The sequence below is a fragment of the Stegastes partitus genome, unplaced genomic scaffold (genome assembly GCF_000690725.1).
Source record: "Stegastes partitus isolate 25-593 unplaced genomic scaffold, Stegastes_partitus-1.0.2 Scaffold1217, whole genome shotgun sequence".
Taxonomy (NCBI): Eukaryota; Metazoa; Chordata; class Actinopteri; family Pomacentridae; genus Stegastes; species Stegastes partitus.
Window position 1 is genome coordinate 82,504 of NW_007578948.1, and position 20,253 is coordinate 102,756.

The following is a 20,253-nucleotide window of genomic DNA, read 5'->3' on the forward strand; positions in this document are numbered from 1 at the left end:
ACGCAGTCCTAATGCAGAGGTGATGCTCTGTGTTGCCTCTCTGGAGTCTTATTTTAGTGATTGTTTTAGCTTGAAAGACTCCTAGTTTGGTCAAAATAAGACACTTTTCTTGGTCTTTTTTGATACTGTTATTGATTTGTTCTATGAATCAATCATCTGTTATTGCGGCTCATCTTAATTTCCAATTTAGATGCGTGCGTGTTTTGCTGTCTGACTTGGTTTCTAGGTCAAACGGCAGGTAAGAAAGCTTATTGCTGTTGGATTGATCTTGATCTTTTGATTTTTTGCTCACTTGTTGAGGGACTAAGAGCAAGTCTCTAAAACATAAAAGAAGTGAAAATGCCACCTAGATTACATTGTGTGTTGATGGGTTAGATTAGGTTATTACACGTCTTTGCTGTGAAACATGAGCCTCTTTCAGGCATTTCCATTAATCTAATGCCACCTGAACATTTCAATGCCCTTTTAAATGAGCACCCTGGTTTTCCATAGCAGACGCATGAGCAAGTCAGACCGAGTAACATTGCCGGATCACTTTAAACAAGTCTGAACTGCAGGCCGTCGCTTGAATGACTAAGCACAGACAAGCAATAGGACATTAACCTCTGTGAAGAGATTTAGGGAAGATGTTTGGTTCAAAAGTTTCCCAACAGCAAAATATATAGTTTGTATGCCAAAAATCACAAAACACCTTTCTCATTCTGGTTGCTTTGCAATTTCACATCAATTACAAACTCAAAGGTCCAAAAACATAAAACTTTACTGTGATGAAAATATGCTGCAACACATTAGACAGCCTCACCGATAACACATGTAATTCCAGTTTTGACAAACAGGAGCTGAAGTTCAGTTTGTTGCTGTAGGAATCTTTCCTCTAAGTCTATTAAATACTTGAGTCTTGATGCTATGAATTACGTTCCTGCTGTTGCTAAATGAAAAAATGTCATATCAATGCCAGCTATGGTAGTGAACTGACCGGCATTTTTGTGATAAATTCATACTATACTGAGCATATTTTTCAAAATGAATAAATGAAAATATCAATTTTACTTTGTTTTTTGACACATTGCTCTGCTTCCATTTAATAAGAAGAACTATGATTTTCAATTTAAATATTTTTGCGCTACAACTTATGGATTGTCTCGTGCCAGCTGTCATTTCGACAAGATATACATACAGAAAAGATATATTATGTAGAAAATACATGTTGACACATTGTGTCACTTTATGTAGTGTCCAATCTCATGTCTATGACAAATACAGATGCTTCTCTCAACTACTGATCTTTTTGGGTTTTCTGTTGGTTTTGTTTGGCTTCATTTAGACAGAAACATAAACGTCTGAATGACAGAATGCAGACACTTTATCAAACCGATAAAGTCAGAAATGTTAGATTTCTCATGTCTTTTATAGAAACATCAGAATAGAGTTTTGTTAGCCAAGAGCTAAAAACAGATGAACAGACTGGAGACCAAGGCTGACATTTTTTGCTTCAGCAGATAACTGCCCTGCTGGATTTTATCATTATTAATGGGGAGCTCATAGTGTAGCTGTAACGCATACAGGTTAGTGTGTGATGGTCACAGACCTTCAAGGCTTTAATAGAGCAGATTAGTGTAGATCAGATTATAAACGCTCCTCTTGCAGTGCTAATATCATCATCCAATTAAAATGATGCTACTGAGGCTATAATACAGCTGGATTATTAGGTAGCTTATTACAATCCCTAATAAATCCACTGACAGTACCACTATATAATCATCTATAACAATACCAACTGCCTGTTTTAATAACTACTGACTCTCTTATGAAACCTAATGAACATAATATCACACTGGCTCTCTCATATTAGCCATATTATCGGGGCTTTGCAGTGAAAAACCTTTATAATCCCTCCTCTGGTATTTCAAGAGGCACATGGAGATCGGCTCTGTGTATTTGCTGGGAATGCTTTAAATTTCAAGGATTTCCCAACTAATGCTTGTATACTATGCGTCTAATTCTTTAACTCGAATGGCGATCGACCCTGCATTTGAACGGTTCAGCTACCATACACACTCCCTGAAAAGTGTCCAGTCCACACTGAACTGACCCAGACTGAGGAGTGCTTTTTAAAAAAATAATACAAGCATTGCTTCCTTGACTATTTTCTGCTTCACAGTATGCACAAACCCAACTGCATCCTACCCCAAAAAAAAGCCATACACAAGCATATTTTCCTGAAAAAAGTTTGCTGTATTTTTCAGTGGGTGAATTTACACTAAAATCTCCTTTGTGAATAAACCTGCTTAGACTGTGGATGAGTTATGATGCAGTTGTCCAACACATCTCCGGTTGTTTCTGCAGCAGCGGCTCCGGCTTTCATGCCTCGTCTCAGAGGAACATGTTAAAAAATGTATTGGGGCCATTATTTCGACTGCAACTGATTTTTAAATAGAAGCAACTGCACCAGAGGATCTGTAGAGTCGCAGTCGGCCATCTGCTGCTTTTCACTCATTCAGTCTGTAATCAGTTTGGATAATAAGCGCTCTAATGTTATACCACAACACAAAATCACATACATGTAACCTAAATACTACAGACAGCTTTCCTAAATCCTATTAGAGAAGTAGAAATACCTGCATTTCAGTGGCTGCTGCATTCTGCCACTTTATGCTCCACATACTCTTACATCACATAGAACCAGGAAAAGTGTGTTCTCCTGTTTTCCATGAGTGTTCATCTAAACGGTTTTAGATGGAGTCTATGTAATGTTATGTACGTTGGAGGAAAACACTTGTGATAAATGATTCTTAGCTTAGATATTAGAAGTCAGCTGATTTTGCTGAAATGTCACCTGACACTGATTAGAAGATCTGTTTAGTCTGTCAATAAATCATTTAAATTAGTTGTAAGTGACTCTGGAATATAAAGCTACAGCCTGCTACACAGATCAATGACTCTTGCTTTTGGAAATATCCAGCATAGAAAGCTCTGACAGGAACAGCAGTTTGTGCATAAAACTAATTACAAACATACACTTGTCTTAACCGCGTTGTCTCAGTGCTGAGGAATAGTTTGTCTTAACACATTATCTCTCTTGAAAATAGAAACTTTCCACAACTGGTGGGCAAACATGCAAGAACGTCACATCAGTAAATGTTGTAAATGTATTTAGCGTTAAATGATAACGACGTGCATAACAGGCAGTTCATCAACAGCCTAAAGAAAATTCATTGAAATGCATCTGAAAAATTCAGCTCGACAAACAGCAATTGCGCTCCAGTTGCAGCAGTGCCCTGGTCGCTCTCTGTGCACCTCTGGGTTTCTTTATTTCATGTGCATCAATCATTCAAATGTTCTTATTTATGTGTGTAAATGTATTCATTTATGGGTTTTTAACATTAAAATCATTGCCTGCGTACCCTGATTAATACGCTAAAGTGAATTAATTAATAATAAGTCTTTTCCTGCTCATTTGTATTTAAAAATATGTAATTAAAAATAGTCAGCAACTATGTATATTGACTAAAATTAAATATTTAGCGTGATACATTTTCCAGCAAGTCCTAAATATGTTCCCTGTAGATCTGTACAATTATTCACTGAAACATGCAGATCTAACTTATTATACATCCCAAGTTTTCCTCTAAACTTGTCATTTTCAGAGTGTAGTTTGTTGCGTGGATGGTGCAAAGAGAAGATAATGCTGCGTATTTAGCACGATCACACCCACAGTCTACATCCAGAGAGTCAGACTTAAAAAACACTGTAAAATACTTTATGTCCTGTAATTATCTGCCTGCATCATATTTGGGTCTCTCCAATGCATGGGTTTCAATGAAAAATAATGTAAAATAGCTGCACTACACAGCACAGGAGCAATTAAAGCATCTCTCATTTGTATCAATTCATCGTAATTCACACATTCATGCCCTCAAACGCTCACAGGAATCAAATGAAGCAGGCCACGAGGCAGCTGCACACCCAGCAGCTCTTCTCTCAGCGGGCTCCGCTGACTGACAGTCAGCCTGTTAAACCACATAAAGCTGGAGCTGAGCTCTATCAGCAGGACGGTTTATCTGCTGGTCTAACTGGTATCTGGGTTACTGGGTTTAGACCAGTCCTGTGGGAGATGATGTCACCTCTTCACAGTCCCTCCACAGATGCTTAGTCCTCACATTTATCCCTTTCTACTTTTTAAAGTTTACATTTGTTCCTTTCTCTGTTATTTCTCAAACCTCCTGCATCCTTCTTCCTCCATCCCTTTGCCCTTCATCTCTACTTCTCTGTAACTCTCTCACAGAGCCTTCAGTTCCTGCCTTCCATCTCCATTTCATCCTCCTGTCCTATTGAACCACCTCTACTCCTTCCGCCCTCTCATCTTTCTCACCGTTTCCCTTAACATCCCCCTTTCCAGCACGACGTATCTCTTTCTCTCTTTCGCCAAGGATGCACATTATCTATACCAAGAGACTCCGAAGAAAAAGGGTGAAATCTAAGTAGTCATTGTAGATCTGTAGCTATATATAATATATGTGTGACTGACTAACACAAAAGAACCAAGGGACCAGTACAAAGTGTGGGCACGTGACTACTGAACTGAATGCCAACTATCCATAATATAAATCATTAAATGTTTGCAACTGAACTTCCATCTTTCAATATACTAACAGTTGCGTTCAGTTCAACACTTTTAACAGGATTCACAAATAGGTTTTTCAGACAAAGACCAAAAACAGATAAATTAAGAGATAAACAAATGGATGTGACATTTCATTGTTTCAATTACATTAAACTGAGAACTGTAAACACAACATGACATGGACTAACACGGTACACACTCAATGGACAGTTTTAACAACCTGTCACTGTCAAGGAGCTGCTGGAACAATCTAGAGTAAGTTTATTCTAGTGATTGGGAGCTAGAATCATGAATGAACTCAGTCATTACAGCAGCTGGATCTCATTCGTCATGAATACTGACAGACAGCTGAAGCAGAAAACAGAATTCAGGCGTCTTATTGTGATCTAGCTGCAAGGTGATAAATTAAACCATCATGAAGCAGCAAGTGCTGTGAAGGTAAACGAAAAAAAAAAAAAAGCTGCACTGAGTGAATAATTACTGCTGGAAGGTGATTTTTTTACTGCAGGATCTCAGAGCAGGTAAAAGACGGCGAGAACTTTTACAGAAGCTGCTCTAATTAGCCCTTCCAGCCTTTTATTTTCAACTGCAGTATTTCTTGACCGCAACTTCAACTCCAAGTGCGCCAAGGCAACAACAAATAGTAGCTATCAGCTTTTTATGTACATTCGAAGTAGAACAATGGAAGTTTGATAAGTTAGCCAGACTGCTAATCAATAAAAATATCAAGAGGGCACAGAAATGGTGCTTGCTGTTTTTCAAGTTTAACCAATCAACATTTGCCTTCTCTGAGTTTAACCAATGACCGTAGAGACCTACACAGCAGCTTTTCAGGCACTGAAAACTGTCCTGAAAGGTATCCTACAGGGGCGCAGAACATGCACAAAGGTTTGGGCCACAACTGGAAAACAGTCTAGTAACATGGATCTGCTGCTACAGCTGTAACTGATAAAGGTTTAGTGATAGTAAGAAACAGAGCGCTCTTACTGCTGACACTGTTCAGTACATACTTGGTAGGGGATGCTGTGCATAGATGCAGGCCCCTTTGCTCCAGCAAAGAGGGATGCAGCCGCTGTTCTCCATTTGTTCTGTAGGGAATGCAGCTCCAGCTCGGGCCACAGGGCCCAGACTAAACTTCTGGGCCCCAAAAACACCATAGAGTTTAAGATTAGGACCAACTCCTACTCTGTCTTTTTTCAAAAAAAAAAAAAAAACTCAACTAAAAAGATGGTAGATTCATTTTTTAAAAAGTAGAAAAAAGTCACTGGAACTGTCCAAAAACTACTTCAAAAAAGTCAGAGAGCTGCTGTGCTGGTAACTTTGCTCCCACTGTTAACAGGCGTATCCATGGTAGAAAAATAAAAATCAATAAAAAACAGTGTCCCAGGGTTGTAACTAACTCCAGTAAAACAGATAATCCAAAAAGTGAAAACAGAGGATGTCAAATATCCTTTGTGCTCTGAAATCTGGTGACACAGCAAGAAGAGAAAACACCAGCCACTACATTAGACCTCCATTATTTATCACAGTCCAACTGATAGACGGGCTCCAAATGTTTTCACCTTTAACTGAGGCAGAGATTTGTCTTCCAGCCTCAGCCTCAACGCTAAATCTGTCCGAAACAAAGTTAATCTGAAAGTCAGGGCTTGTTTTGCATAATAACCTAATTACTAAACAACACAAATACGCTCAAATCTGAATGTCTGGTGAAAAAATATCCAAGCTGCTGATCACAGGACTGCGACTCGCTCCTCTGCAGCCTGCTGAAACACCATTTTACTTCACGGAAGTCTCAGTAATCAATCCGTCCAATTCATGTCATGACCTTTCACCCGGCGAAATACCTTTACCATTGTGCAACGTGATCTGTACTGATCTCCTGTCAGGAAGCTCTTTTTTGGCTCCTTCAGCTCGGGGAGTTTGAGCCCCTTAGGAGGCAGATAATACAGTAATTTGCTGAAGGACACTTCAGTGAGGTGAAAGCTTCCAAAACAGACGCTCAAGGCTCCTGTGACTGACGGATGATTTCCTCGCGGTCAGATAAATCCTCACAAAATATCAGCTTCAGGTCATCGGCGCAGAGTTACTGATCAATCAAAGACGGTTTCCTCCCTACAGAAATTAAATTTCCCGCATACAAAAAAAAATACTGACAGCATATTCCTCGTAATTACACCAAAGCACAATTTTCCAAGAAAGGTGTCAGTTTGGTTCTGTAAATCCATAGTTGTTGTCCAAAAGGAAAAACAGATCACAGAAAGAAGAAAAGAGGCATCAGTGAAAAATAGAGACAAAAATGTAGGACAGAGAAATAGAGCATAGTGAGGGAGAGGAAGGAGGGAAAAAGGAGAGCAAACACTGCAAAAGAAACAGAAGAAGAAGAAAGAAGCGATAGAAGCGAAATGATCAAAAAAAGAATGACTGGAAAGAATATGAATCGCAAAAAGAGAGGGAGAGAAGTAGAATTAAAGCGAGTGGGATGAAGGAGGAAAGCGGAGAAACCCCAGGGAGAAGCTGAGGCTGAATGCTGCAGGAGTTTAACCAGGTCAGCGCAGGTATCTGATGTTACAGAGGGACACAGAGTGACAGAGACCTGAATGAAGAGGTGGAGCCAAGAAAAAACAAAAAACAAAAAAAAAAGCTGTGATGCAAAGCCAAGCGGGATTGTAGAAATGATGTTGCAGGAGCGTCTTTGATGCAGTAAATCCGCTTCAGTCAGCGGTGCGTCCTTTAGTCTTCAGAAGCAGCCGAGCAGCAGCTTCATCACAACATCATCCAACCTCACACAGTGCCGCAGTCAAACTCATGCACGCTGTTTCATACGGTGAAATCCTCGAGCAGACGAAATGAGAGCACCAAGGGGTGAGAGTGTACAGGAGTGCAGTGGGTAAGCAGGTAGATGTGTGTGTTATATAGGAAATGTAAAATGAAGCGAGCGTCAGCAGAAAGTGTTTCTCCTCTGCTGTGTTTTCAGTATAAGCTGCTGCGATAAAGCTGCTCGGATCACGAACAGGCAGAACCAGAGGGAGGGAGAGTGAGAGTGTGTGTGTGTGTGTGTGTGTGTGTGTGTGTGTGTGTGTGTGTGTGTGTGTGAGAGAGAGACCACACTCCTAATCAATACACTAATAAACACTCATACGAACAGACGAACTCAACACACACACACAAGGTTTAACCAGGATCAGCCTCTGAAAACATACATTCCACTCTCTGACCTGTCACCACCACACTCGTTTCCCTGAATGTTTCCTTCCATTAATCCACCTCCTTGTCCGTCTGTCTGTCTGTCGGTCTCTGCTGCCCTCTGTCCTCCACACAGATTTCACCTGCTCCTGCAGCAAAGCGCTCAGTAAAAGCGCTCTGACATTCAATCCCTCTGATGTGACAGAGCGCAGGATGCTAAGCTAAGCTTCCAGCTGCAAAACACTGACAACACTGACAGCGTGGAGGATGAAGACAGTGTGCTCGCTTCTTGGAGATTTTACACCACCGGAGAAGCACGTTTTATCAAATGCAAGAATGCCTTATATGTATTTTATATGAACAAAACAGTATATATTTTTATAACAACTGTCATGTGTCATACATTGTTATGTTTAAGAGTTCATTTTAAGAAGGTTTTATTTTTTGCTACATCCATACGGAGAAATGTCAACTGTCACACAAAATAGTCACATTTTGCTTTTAGAAATCAAAGCAACTGATACTGTGATTTTCTCTGTTTATATGTTGCAGAGTTTTCCTTGTTTTGTTTTGTAGATGACAGACTAGATAGAATTGAATTTTAAACTGCAATGGGAAGGATGGAGAGAACAAATGAAGCCAAACGGCAGGTTAAAGTGGGTTTTAACAATACAAAAACAAAGCAAGAAAAACCTTGCTTTTGGACGAATTTCACACTTTTTACTGACAACAATACAAAAGAATTGGACATTGTTGTGACAAATGTGTGAAATACTGAAACGCAACGCAACTAATGTGGCACCTCTGGATTAATCCTCTGAACCCCAAAATCTGCCTGTGAGATTGAAAGGCATGCTATTTTGAATTTAAAAAAAAACAAAAACAAAAACAAAACGCCAGATTCAGAGACTGTAAAAACAGAAGGAATTGCTAGACTTCAAACTTATCTGAAGGTCATTAAACTACTCATCTTTGACATGCTGTTCCATCGAGAACCTTCATTTAGTCTAAGTTTAAAACTATGATATTTCAGCCAAATCATTTTATTCTACAATTTAAAAAATGCCAAAAAAATACATAATTTACTCTAACGACAATTAAAACAAACACATTTTTGCACTCATCCTGAAGATTCTGACTGACTCATTCACGTAATAAGAATCTAGGGACTTTTCAACTGCACTGGGCTGAACTGCAGCCAGTGTTCATACAGAGAATATATACTATTGAAGTATAAATAAAGACTAACAATTTAAGTAGTAAAATATTTACAGTATTAAGCTACCAAGTGTTTTAAAAAAAAATAAAAAATCAAGGAAATTCTTTTTTTTTTCTTTTTAATGATGTATGACATTATAAAGGCACAAAAGATATTTTTGAGTTGTCTCTTCTCATAGCTTTAGCTAAACTGTTTCCAAAGAAGTGTATGATTTAATGTTGTAGAAAATAAGCCCACAGTAAAACAAAACAAACAAACAAACAAACAAAAAAAACAGAAAGTGTCTCGAGTTCAGAGGGTTTAGAAAACTGTCCTGCACAGGGATCTATTTTAGACATGCAAACAATAAATAAAGTATGAGATCAGTTCAGGTCTTGAAGTTATAGAGAGGAAAAGATGTGCTGCGGCCACTGAGTCATGACTCCACATGTTTCATGTTATAACTGTTGATATTTATACTGGTGGTATTTTTTTCCTAACAGAGTTACAGAGGCTAAATGTTCTGCTCAGTATCAAAACTTTTAACGTTTACCTGAACTATAAATATATATACATTTAAACGACAGCAGGAGTTTTCCCAGACTCACTACAGTTTATGCACACGAGGTGTCATGCTGCTGTTAACTTCTTGCAAAGTCAGAGAGCCTCGTATCAATTAAAATTTCAGTTAACCTCAAACCTAACTTCGACTTTGGCAACACCTCTCATTGGAAAGTTGCCAAAATTAAGTTTAAGAAATGTAAAGTAAGTTTTGGCAGTTCTCAGGAATGACTAGTTCTCAGTTCCACACACACACACACACAACATCCTTCATCCATCATCAGTTACCTAGCAACAGCCGAGGACTGAGAGTGGAGCTAAATGTCACATCTATACCTGTAAAATCATCGAGCTCTACCTGCATCAATTCTGTGAACTAACTACAACCAAAGAACATCGAGTCTTTTGAAAAACAAACTGACCAGAAACTGTTGTTTTCATTTAAATGGTTGATGTTACTTCTGTTCATATTAAAATCTTAGACTGGGCGCTAAATTCTGATAGACTTTTTAAAAACAAATTGTAGAAGAGTGCAAAGGTTAGTTTCAAAACACTGGTTTGGTACAGAAATTCATAAAGCGTTCACCTGTACACAAAACTCACAGGTATGTGTTTACATTACATGATTTAAAGGAGTCAAACATTTAAATTACTATTAGTTGACAGACAATCACAACAACACCCGCCAGTATTTAAATCAATAAAAACAATGGACTCACCTGCGTAGTATGATATTCTGGAAATGTCTGGAAGAGAAGAGAGAAAAAAGAGACAGGAGGATGTTAGTTTGAGTGACTTACACTGTAAATAATTCACAGCTGCAGCATTAAAATCGATTAAGCCATTTTATAAATGAGACAAAAGAGCAGTGCAGAGTTTCTGTAAGACCCAAAGGATGTGACGCTCCTGAACCTCACCCTACAAATTAGGCACATTTAACAGATATTAGTCCACATATCTGATTAAGCACTCAGAAAGATTTGACTTGTGTTCAGAGCCACTTCTTTCAGAGACATACTGAACTTGTCCATCTCATGTGGTGTAACAAATGTAAAGGCATCAGGAATTGTTTGGGGGTTTTTTTTGCTTTGGATGGCATTGAGATCTGGTTTAGCATTCATCACACAAAGCTGACAGAGTGCCTGTTTTTGGTTCATATGTAGCCCTTTCTGTAGCTAAAATATTTCCAAACAGTTGACCAAGGCTGATCAACTTGATTATTTTGATCAATGCTGAGATCACAGTTATTACAGTTAAATAAACAGAGAACATGCTTTCATTTTAATGATGTGCTGCACAAACTTGCATCAAAATGACAGTTAAAATAAGGTTCTGCTTCACTTCAATTCAGCACAGCTCTTAAAGGCCAAAGTTTTTTTTGCAACCAAATCTTCCTTTTCAGTGTTTCTGTCCTGTTCCTTCCTCATTTTCTAGTACACATATGAAGCCTGTATGTCAATAAACCTTTGCAAGTGTGATTTTTAAAAAAACCCCAGGAACCTTTAAACTGAACAACTTATATCAAACAGACGTCAAGCGGTAAAAAAAAAGTTGCAGTATGTTGTTTTTGAGTTATTTTGCTTTACTTTACTTCATTCTGTGATGTAACTATTGCGTACATTACAAGCAGCTCTGATACAGATGGCGTAAGAAAAACCTAAGACAACAAGAAAGCAGGGTTAAACAGAGAGAATTGAACCACATGATCATTAAGATAACGAAGAAAGGTAGCCACGAATCTTACTTTTTTTAACCAAATGACCGCTATGACAAACCAATCTAATTCATAACGAGTCAATGACTAATCACACTGAGCATCTTCACTAGTTTACATGTTGGTAAGCTCTGACCAACCAGTGACTGTACACCAGCTCTAATGAATCAGGAGGATCTGACATTTGCACTGCGTTCCAGACAGCTGGAGCGAGGCGGGAATCATGACTTGGCAGAAAATATCTGCTCCGTCATGCTGTAATAATTTCACCTCCTGGTCGCCTTCAACTCTCAAATCTGTCTCGTGGCCTCAGTCGCCTTCTGCTTCCCACAGACTCTCTTGAAAACATTCTCATGCAAAAATGAGCAATATGATGAAATATCCAACACTCAGAAGCTAAGCTGGCATCTGTTACCAAGCAACAGAAACGAAGCAGGACTGTAGTGCTAATAAGGATGCCAAGGCTTTGTCTTATAATACGAGTGGGATGAAAGCTGTGTCCCAGTGCTGTACAGCTTTTACTACTACTGTGGAGTCTGTGGTGTAGAAGAATGTTCAAGTGCTCCTGTTACAAATGATTTGTATGAAATGTACTTTTTTCTTTACATTTGCTCGAGAGAACCACATGAAGGACGAATTGCAATTCAAAAAGCTGCAAACTACTAAACTTGAGAGAGATGTTTTTGCATTGATTGTGTTTTTTAAGCTGTACTCTATTACCTACTAATTGTAACCCTCTGAACCCATCCATCCATTATCTATACACCGGTTTATCCTCGCTAGGGTCGCGGGAGGGTTGGAGTCTATCCCAGTTGACTCAGGGTGAAGGCAGGGGACACCCTGGACAGGTCGCCAGTCTATCACAGGGCCACACTAGGAGACAAACAACCAAGCACACTCACATTCACACCTACAGACAATTTAGAATCACCAATTAACCTCAACATGTTTTTGGACCTTGTGGGAGGAAGCCAGAGAACCTGGAGAGAACCCATACTGCACGGGGAGAACATGCAAACTCTACGCAGAAAGATCCCGGGTGTGATCACCGGGACACGAACCAGTGACCTTCTAGCTGCGAGGCGACGGAGCTAACCACCGCTCCACCTTGCAGCCCGCCTGCAGTTCAACCAAACATTTTTTGGTACATGACTGTTTGTGGCAGCTGAGTCAATTATTGCTTGTTTGCACCAAAAAACACAGATTTTTTTTGTTTGTTTTTTTCCAGTCAGGTGGAAATGTTTTGTTTTGGAGGAATTAATCAAATTAATTTTTTTTAAATGAAGTGATTTCAATGTTAACTTCACATTTGGTTGAAAATCTGATGATTCTTTCTGTTTTTCAAGCTTCGGGCTCTGATTACTGATGTCATTTTGGTGACTTTTTTAAACAAATTATGCTTGGTGGTTCTTTGTAGACACCTAAAATACGAAAAATGAGTGTGAAAGGTCGGCAAGACTGTTAAGTATAACTGGCAGTGATATTCCCAGAGTATGGCAAACATATATCAATACTCAATTTAATTCAGTTTTCTTTATATAGTGCCAATTCACAGCCTATGTTTACTGAAGGCACAACATCTATACAGATAAACCAAACAAAACCAAACATGTGTAGAGTATGTGAATTTTTTGTATTGACCACAAACACACATACTACAAGACTTTATATATAATGCATGCTGTATGCAGTTGGTACACTGCATGGAAATGTGACATTACGTAACATCACTTTGTTTCCTTCATACAAAATAAGAAGAGATGGTTTTCCACAACACATTACAAAATTAATACATTTAGTATCAGTACTGGTGTATTTTGCTGTACTCGCTTACAAACTCAACATGTGGTCATTAAAAGAACGTAGCTCAGAACTAGGACACAGTTTAGGGCTGTTGTTTTGTGTTAAGTTATAAAATGTTATTATGTTCTTTGACTCTCTAACATTTTTCTTGGTTTGATTCACAGCTGCTCAGTGTGTGTTCTGCCACTTCACATAATTTCCTCTAATCACATAATCCAATTTGTTCCTGGCAAAGTTGTGCCCCAAACGCTGGCTACAAGTAGCATGCTAACGACAAAAGCGACACAACACCAATGCTGGCATTATTCTCTCTCTGCATCACTCTGCGTCTAATATTCACTGCTGATGAATGCAACATTACGGCTCTGATTCGGAGCCAGCACTGGCAGCACATTCAGCAAAGAAGGCCAAAGGATTATGCATGTATTGAAATGTTTTTTGGTGTTAAAAATATATCAATGTGTAGCACACTGACGCACTACTGCCCTTGAAAGATCAGAATGTATGAAAGAAGAGGACATCTGGGTCTGTATTCTTTTTGATCGCCAGCAGGGGCCGTTCCTCTGGTTGCAAAAAGAAGTCAGAATGTATAGACGTGCACAAGAACAGGACACGACTCCTTACTTGATTCATTACCTCAGTAAACATTTTCATGAGAAGTTTCTGATCTCAAATGTGGCTACCTTGTCAGATCCACCCCGAGGTTCATTCCAGCTCATCTCATGCAAATATGGTCACTTAAGGCTCCAAAAAACCAAGATGACCAAAACGTCGAACGTTAGGCTTTAAAACAGTAATCCAAAACCAGGGTGGCATCATGACGGTTATGTCATTTCTTTATACAATCTATGAAAACAGACTTTTCTGGTTTCAAACAAACATCCAAACAGACAAAATATGTGAATATCACCAAACATTACAGAAATTTTAACCTTTCATGATCCATAAATGAGCCAAACAAACACATTTAAACATGTCCATTATGGATCATTTACACATTTAAAAACTCTGTGCAATATCAGTATTTTTGTACGTATACAAGAATCTGTGCAATGAAGATAAAAATGTGCAAAATAAGTAATTTTCTAACAGTATTTCTACTTATGAAAGAATATCTGCAATACCATATGTAGAGGAATTTGTAAAATCTACTATTTTTAGTTTTCTACTGATATTTCTTAAATGTTCACAACGTCCCCAATGCAAGCTTCCCACTTTGGGATTAAAAATTAGAGGCATCTATTAAAATCAGCACTGAAGCATGTGTCACTAGAGCCGCCTCAGACATTTTCACTCGTATAAACGCTCCTCAGACCTTCTCTCGCCTACTCTATCAGCCTTTTTCTCTTTCTCTCCCACTCAGAGTACTAAAACTATTGCCTCTGGCTGCAAACCACAGAGGCTACGCCAGTTGACACCACGCTGAGGGCATTGCACAACTCCATTCTGATCCAGAAAACAACAACAGCCTTTTGCAGCTCCTCTGCACTGATCAGCCTGTCAGAACGCAGCACCACAGAATGGAAGAGCACTGAAGTGAGCATCAGAGAGCAGCACAGAGTCAGCTTTAATGAGGTAACTGTCACTGTAAGGAGCAGCTGTAAAAATGTTATTGTAGCACTGGGACTACTGCAGAGGGCATCTGTCATTTACTCTAGCGTCCTTTTTCACATCTGCACTTTTTATGTTGCAAGGTCTTGACCTCACTGTGTGAAGATGATTTACGTTGTGAAGACAGTTGACGGACTCCACGAGACCTTTGAAGGTGATCTGAGACCTGAAGAGTCCAGGGTATCTTTGTGTTATCTGGCTTCACTACACCAAACAACCGTAGTAGGGATAAGCGGCATTACAACGCTGCTTGGTAAGTTAATCTAGTGTTTCTAAACCTCGATGTCCATCCATCTATTATCTATACACTGCTTAATCCTCACTGGGATCACGAGGGGCTGGAGTCTATCCCAGTTGACTTAGTGTGAAGGCAGGAGACACCCTGGACAGGTCACCAGTCTATCACAGGGCTACACTTAGAGACAGACAACCAAGCACACTCACATTCACACCTACAGACAATTTAGAATCACCAATTAACCTCAACATGTTTTTGGACCAGAGAACCCGGAGAGAACCCACACTGCACGGGGAAAACATGCAAACTCCACGCAGAAAGATCCCGGGTGTCCTCACCGGGACACGAACCAGTGACCTTCTAGTTGCAAGGCGACGGAGCTAACCACTGAACTTCCTTGCAGCCCTGAATCTGGATGTTCGCAGGAAAAAGACGAAGTGACAGAGGACGAGTCACAAACATGGACAGGTCTGTTCGCACCATAGTGATATGTATATATATACATAAACAAGCACAACTATTAAAACATAGTGGACCTCTCAAGACAAACAATCACATGTCTCCGTCACCACATTCTATATGATGCCCTTAAATGTATTAATTGATATGAATGTTTTTAATCTAAGATCTTTCTGCAGCTTATTCCAAGCTCATGGGGCATATTAGGAAATTGCAGTTTCCCCAAATCAGTTAAAACCCAGAGTACGTTGAAAAGTTACCACCTGGAAATATTTACGATATATATAATATACAATATATACTTTATAAAACTACAAGATTAGAGAAATCATTTAAACACACAATACAGACTGAAAGTACCAGCTCCAGCAGCCAAAGCAGGAAGGAAAGTTGCACAAAAAAGAAACTGTGTGAATGTTAACAGGAATATTGATATCACTACCAAGCTATTAGAACACGAGTAGATCGGACTGTAATTACAACTGCTTGTTCTGTTAAATGAACACGTTGCTTAGCTGTACTTTTCTGGCTGTAACACAGTTTTATTGCTTCAGTTGCAACCCTGGCGTGTTAAAAAACTGACATTAAAGCATAATTCTGTGTGCTAAGTAGGCTGACTCATATCCTACAGAAGGCCACGCATAAGTGTGAAAAACTTTATATATTTCTCACCAGAAAAGAAAAAATATAATCCGAAACCATGATGAGGAGTTTAAGGGGGGGAAAAAAAAACAGCCGACTACCAATATCTGTCTTTTTGCATATAAGGTACTTTTTTTCTGCTTCCAACACATCAGTTTTGTTCAACACATGTATCCCAGGCCTCGACAGGTGTCACTGCAAGGAGACGATCATTGTTAATTACGTCACATCAGTGGTTTTAATGTTGTGGCGGATCAGTGTTTGGTTATTTATTGTCAAACGAGTAACACTGAATTGTCACTAAAGAATGTCCATATCTTATCTTATTAACTACAGTGCACAGCCCAGCAGAGGTCAGACTGTCAGCTTATTTTCTACAAATGAAGCTGCATGCTCAATTTGTTAAGCCGTGCGTGTGTGTGTGTGTGTGTGTGTGTCAATGCAACTGCTTCAACATAATGATCCACCGCATGTTCCGGTGCTCCCACATCAATTCACAAGAGTTCAGCAGCACACAGAACAAATCCTTTATAGTTTCTAACATCCCTCACATCTGTTTCCTGACAGCCTATCATCACTCACTGTCACTGTCTTCCTCCCATCACCAAATACACTCAATTATAATATTCTTATTGTGCCTTTCAAATCAAACAAGAGAAGATTAAAGATGGATTTGTTGGACGCAAAACTTTACAGATGCAGGTGTTTCATTAACTCAGCTCGCAACCTCATTATTTTTACGTATAGGGAGTCATTGGTTTTCAAATAAATGATGATGCTTTTGAAGTGTATTAAACCTTTTATGTGGCTGCTTCATTTGCGGATCTCATTATCAGTTTCATTTGAAGGGTAAATGTTTTTCACTCCATACAAAGTCAGTGGTTTTATTGTACACGACGTGCATTTTATTCTCTGCTATTCATGCAGTTTTTCTCTGAATTCATTGATTTATCGTTTCTTTTCTTTTTTTTACACAAACAAGCCTTTTTTACAATCCCTTTTATGGCTCTACCTCGGTGCACTGCACCAAAGTCAACGTTCAGACTTTTATAAATACATTAATCCAAACCACTGCGTCTCTGGGGCCCCACAGAACCTTCAGAAACTGAGAAAAAGGATCCTGATACTAGATACCCAACATTTTTGATACTTTGCCGTATGTCTTTATATGAATCCCTCCTAATTGTGAAAGAAGTGCCCGCTGTCTGACATGAAAACAGACAAGAAAAAATATTCAGACAACAGTGATGTGACATTTAAACTGCCTGAGTGGACCGGCCTTGGGTTAAAGTATCTGCTCCTACTTTAAAAACACTTGAGCTACACTTCATTTTGCAGCAGCACACTTGCACAACCTTATAAGTTGAAACATTATTCAGATTTAAACATGAATTCAAAGCGATCTGTAGTTACTAAACTGTAAATATATATTCACCTGCTCGATGCATTTCTCCAGAAAACAGCAAACCTAAGGTAAAGAGAAAAGCATCTATGACTTACTACCTAACACATTATGAGGGGCAGCCAATATTAATATGTCTTAAATGCTAATTCAGATTTTATCCGTATTCTTTCTGAAATACTCAGCTTGACTATTGCGGCCCTAATGTGATAAATGTCAACTCAAGAATCTGATGGCATTTTTCCATTCCTCAAACAGATGTTGTGTTCTGTATGGATTTTAGAAACAGGTGTTCTGATTTTTTTTCCAAAGCTAAAGGTGATGTCAGGTCACATAAAGTTGCTTCGAAGACCAATCTAGAACTGTATGAAAACCATAACAGCAAAACTATATTGCACTGAGGCGTTTGGGTCATTTTACAATCACAGCACCGGAGAGTAAGAGCTGACCAAATGGAATAACTTAAGCAAAACAGTGAGCTACGGATGCAAATAGGGGCAGACTGACGGTGGCACAGAGCTTCATGCTTGTAATCTTGTTTTCAGGCATTCTGCTGCTGTATTGTCCCAAAATCTGACAACCACAACTCCAACAAACCCTCTGTCAGTTTCAGACGGGAGACCGAGTGGCTGTAAAGACATACACGGATGCCTTAAACTTAAATAACTGTATCCAACAGTGTCTTCTTCTTCCGCGTAGTAAATGTGCAGATCATGACACAAACCATCAGGTATCTCAGCTATAGCTATTAGAGCAGCAGCAGAAAACATGGCCTGAGGCACAGGATGGGTGTTGGAAGCACAACTGTCCTGGAATTCAATACAGCACAATAAAGAAACCACATTTGAGGCAAGACATGAGACAACACAACTTAGCTGAGATCATAAGGCAGAGCTTTACATCCTTTATAGATTAAGGGGATGTCTGTGTTATCATAAACTTCTGTTGCAGACACATTCACTGCCACGGGCCTGAGGACCATCTAGCTGCAAAAACTGCTCACTGTTTTCAGTATTGACATGAGATTTTCTCTAAAGTTTCATATGTTTGTTGTTTGTTTCTGGATTGAGCTGCACACCTACATGTGGCCCTGTGAACACAGAAAGGGACATTTGATAGCTGTGGGCTGCTGTTGTTTCGTTGTGTTTGTACAGAGGCAGAAATCCCATGTTTAACTCTTTGTGGTAACAGTATGACCAGACATGGCTCAGCCCAAGGGAGTCCAGGAGATCAGGTTCCAAAAAGACCATATGTGAAGCACACAACATTTTTTACTGGTATGAACAGAGGTTTAGATGCAAAGGATGACCTGAAAGAATAACTGGTTTGGGCGCAAATAAACTCAACATTAGGGTCAAAGTCAGAGGTCATCCTACTTCAAGTTAAGCTGAATCCTATTAGTAAGCACATTTGTTACATTGCAGCTGTGTACTGTTTTTTTGTTGTAATGTATGTAAGCACTTCTGTGGAACTATCTCGGGAGTGAGAGGAATAATAGCAATGACAGTAACAGCTGCAGAAACAGAAGTTAGTGTAGTTGTAGTAGTGGTTGTTAGATCCCAGCTTCAGGTTTGTAGGAATTTTAAAAGATAAATGTATCATCCGTGTAGACAGAGCAGCACAGTCACGCTACGCTTCATGAAGATAAGGATCCAAAAATATTCAGGGCAACAACTACAACAAAAAAAAAAACAACCCAAAACTGTGCCACTTAGTTCATCAATCAGATCTGTTTTTTCTGCAGCCAACCAGGTTTATCAAAGACAAACAGAGCAGCTGACACCATATCTTTGTCTTTGTTTGTGCTTCACTCTCTACCCGTCTGTGAGGTTTTCACATGCAACTGCATGCACAGCGGTGAGCAGCACAAATTCCTTTCCAGCCTTCAGCCTGCCAGACGCTTCTACCTGCCGAGCACAGAGTTCCCGGTCCAATCAGAGCCGAGCACCGAGGCATCAGTATGCCTGCACACGTACGTACCTCCGTTGGTGCAGCCCAGGAAGTCCCAGAACTGCATGCTGGCAGTCGGTGCGCAGAGGACCGAACCTCCGCTAGATCACAAACGCCTGGGTTATGCTCCTCTACTGATCTCCACTTCCTGGTTGTACTGTACGCTGTCACTTATAGGAGAGAGGAAACACCCGCCTACTGATTGACACACCTGGGGGCTGAGTTTCATTTCCAAACAGCTGCCTCCTCCTCCTCCTCCTCCTCTTCCTCCTCTTAAGCTCTCGATTCTTGTTCCTAGTAGCTCTCCTGACGCTTCCCATCTCATCCACTACTCCCTGTCTCTCATCTTTATCTTCCCCCCACTGAAAGAAGACAGGGATAAGAATCAATCCAACATCCTCAGTGCTTCCATCCCCATCACCGCCTCTTCACATCAGAGGAAGAAGGCGAGGAAAGACAGCAGACATGGAGACAAAGCCACAGCAAATCCTCTTCAACATCTCTTGCACAAAGACTGTTATTACTACATACTTAAAAAATAAAATAAAATAAATAACTTTGAAATATTCATCACAACTGAATAAGATCACACATTTTCAGACAGGATGGCAAAAATGTTTGACAAATAAGAGTCAGGATTTCCTATATTTGACTGACTATTTACAGCACCACAAAACACAGCTGTGAATTGCTGCTCTGACTAGCAAACATTAACTAGTGTTCAATAACATCTACACAGGACCCTGTGTGATTTCCTGAAAACGACCTCTCAGGAACAAAGTGACATTTATTGTTAACTGACTTTCAAAAAAAAAAAGGCAGACACATCCTTTTTTTTTTTTCTACTGGAGAGGCAATGGTAAATTCT

At 39.6% G+C, this 20,253-nt stretch overlaps 1 protein-coding gene across 1 annotated transcript in view; it reads right to left on the reverse strand.

Moving 5' to 3' along the window:
- LOC103368896 (focal adhesion kinase 1-like) overlaps positions 1-19,673 on the reverse strand; it is a 72,773-nt gene extending 53,100 nt beyond the window's left edge. Inside the window, exons 1-2 of the mRNA XM_008297425.1 lie at positions 19,416-19,673; positions 10,286-10,312 (exon numbers count right to left, since the gene is read on the reverse strand). Coding sequence (XP_008295647.1) covers positions 10,286-10,312; positions 19,416-19,452 — 64 coding nt within the window. The 5' untranslated portion in view covers positions 19,453-19,673. The remainder of the gene's footprint in view (positions 1-10,285; positions 10,313-19,415) is intronic.
- Positions 19,674-20,253: the final 580 nt, after the last annotated feature.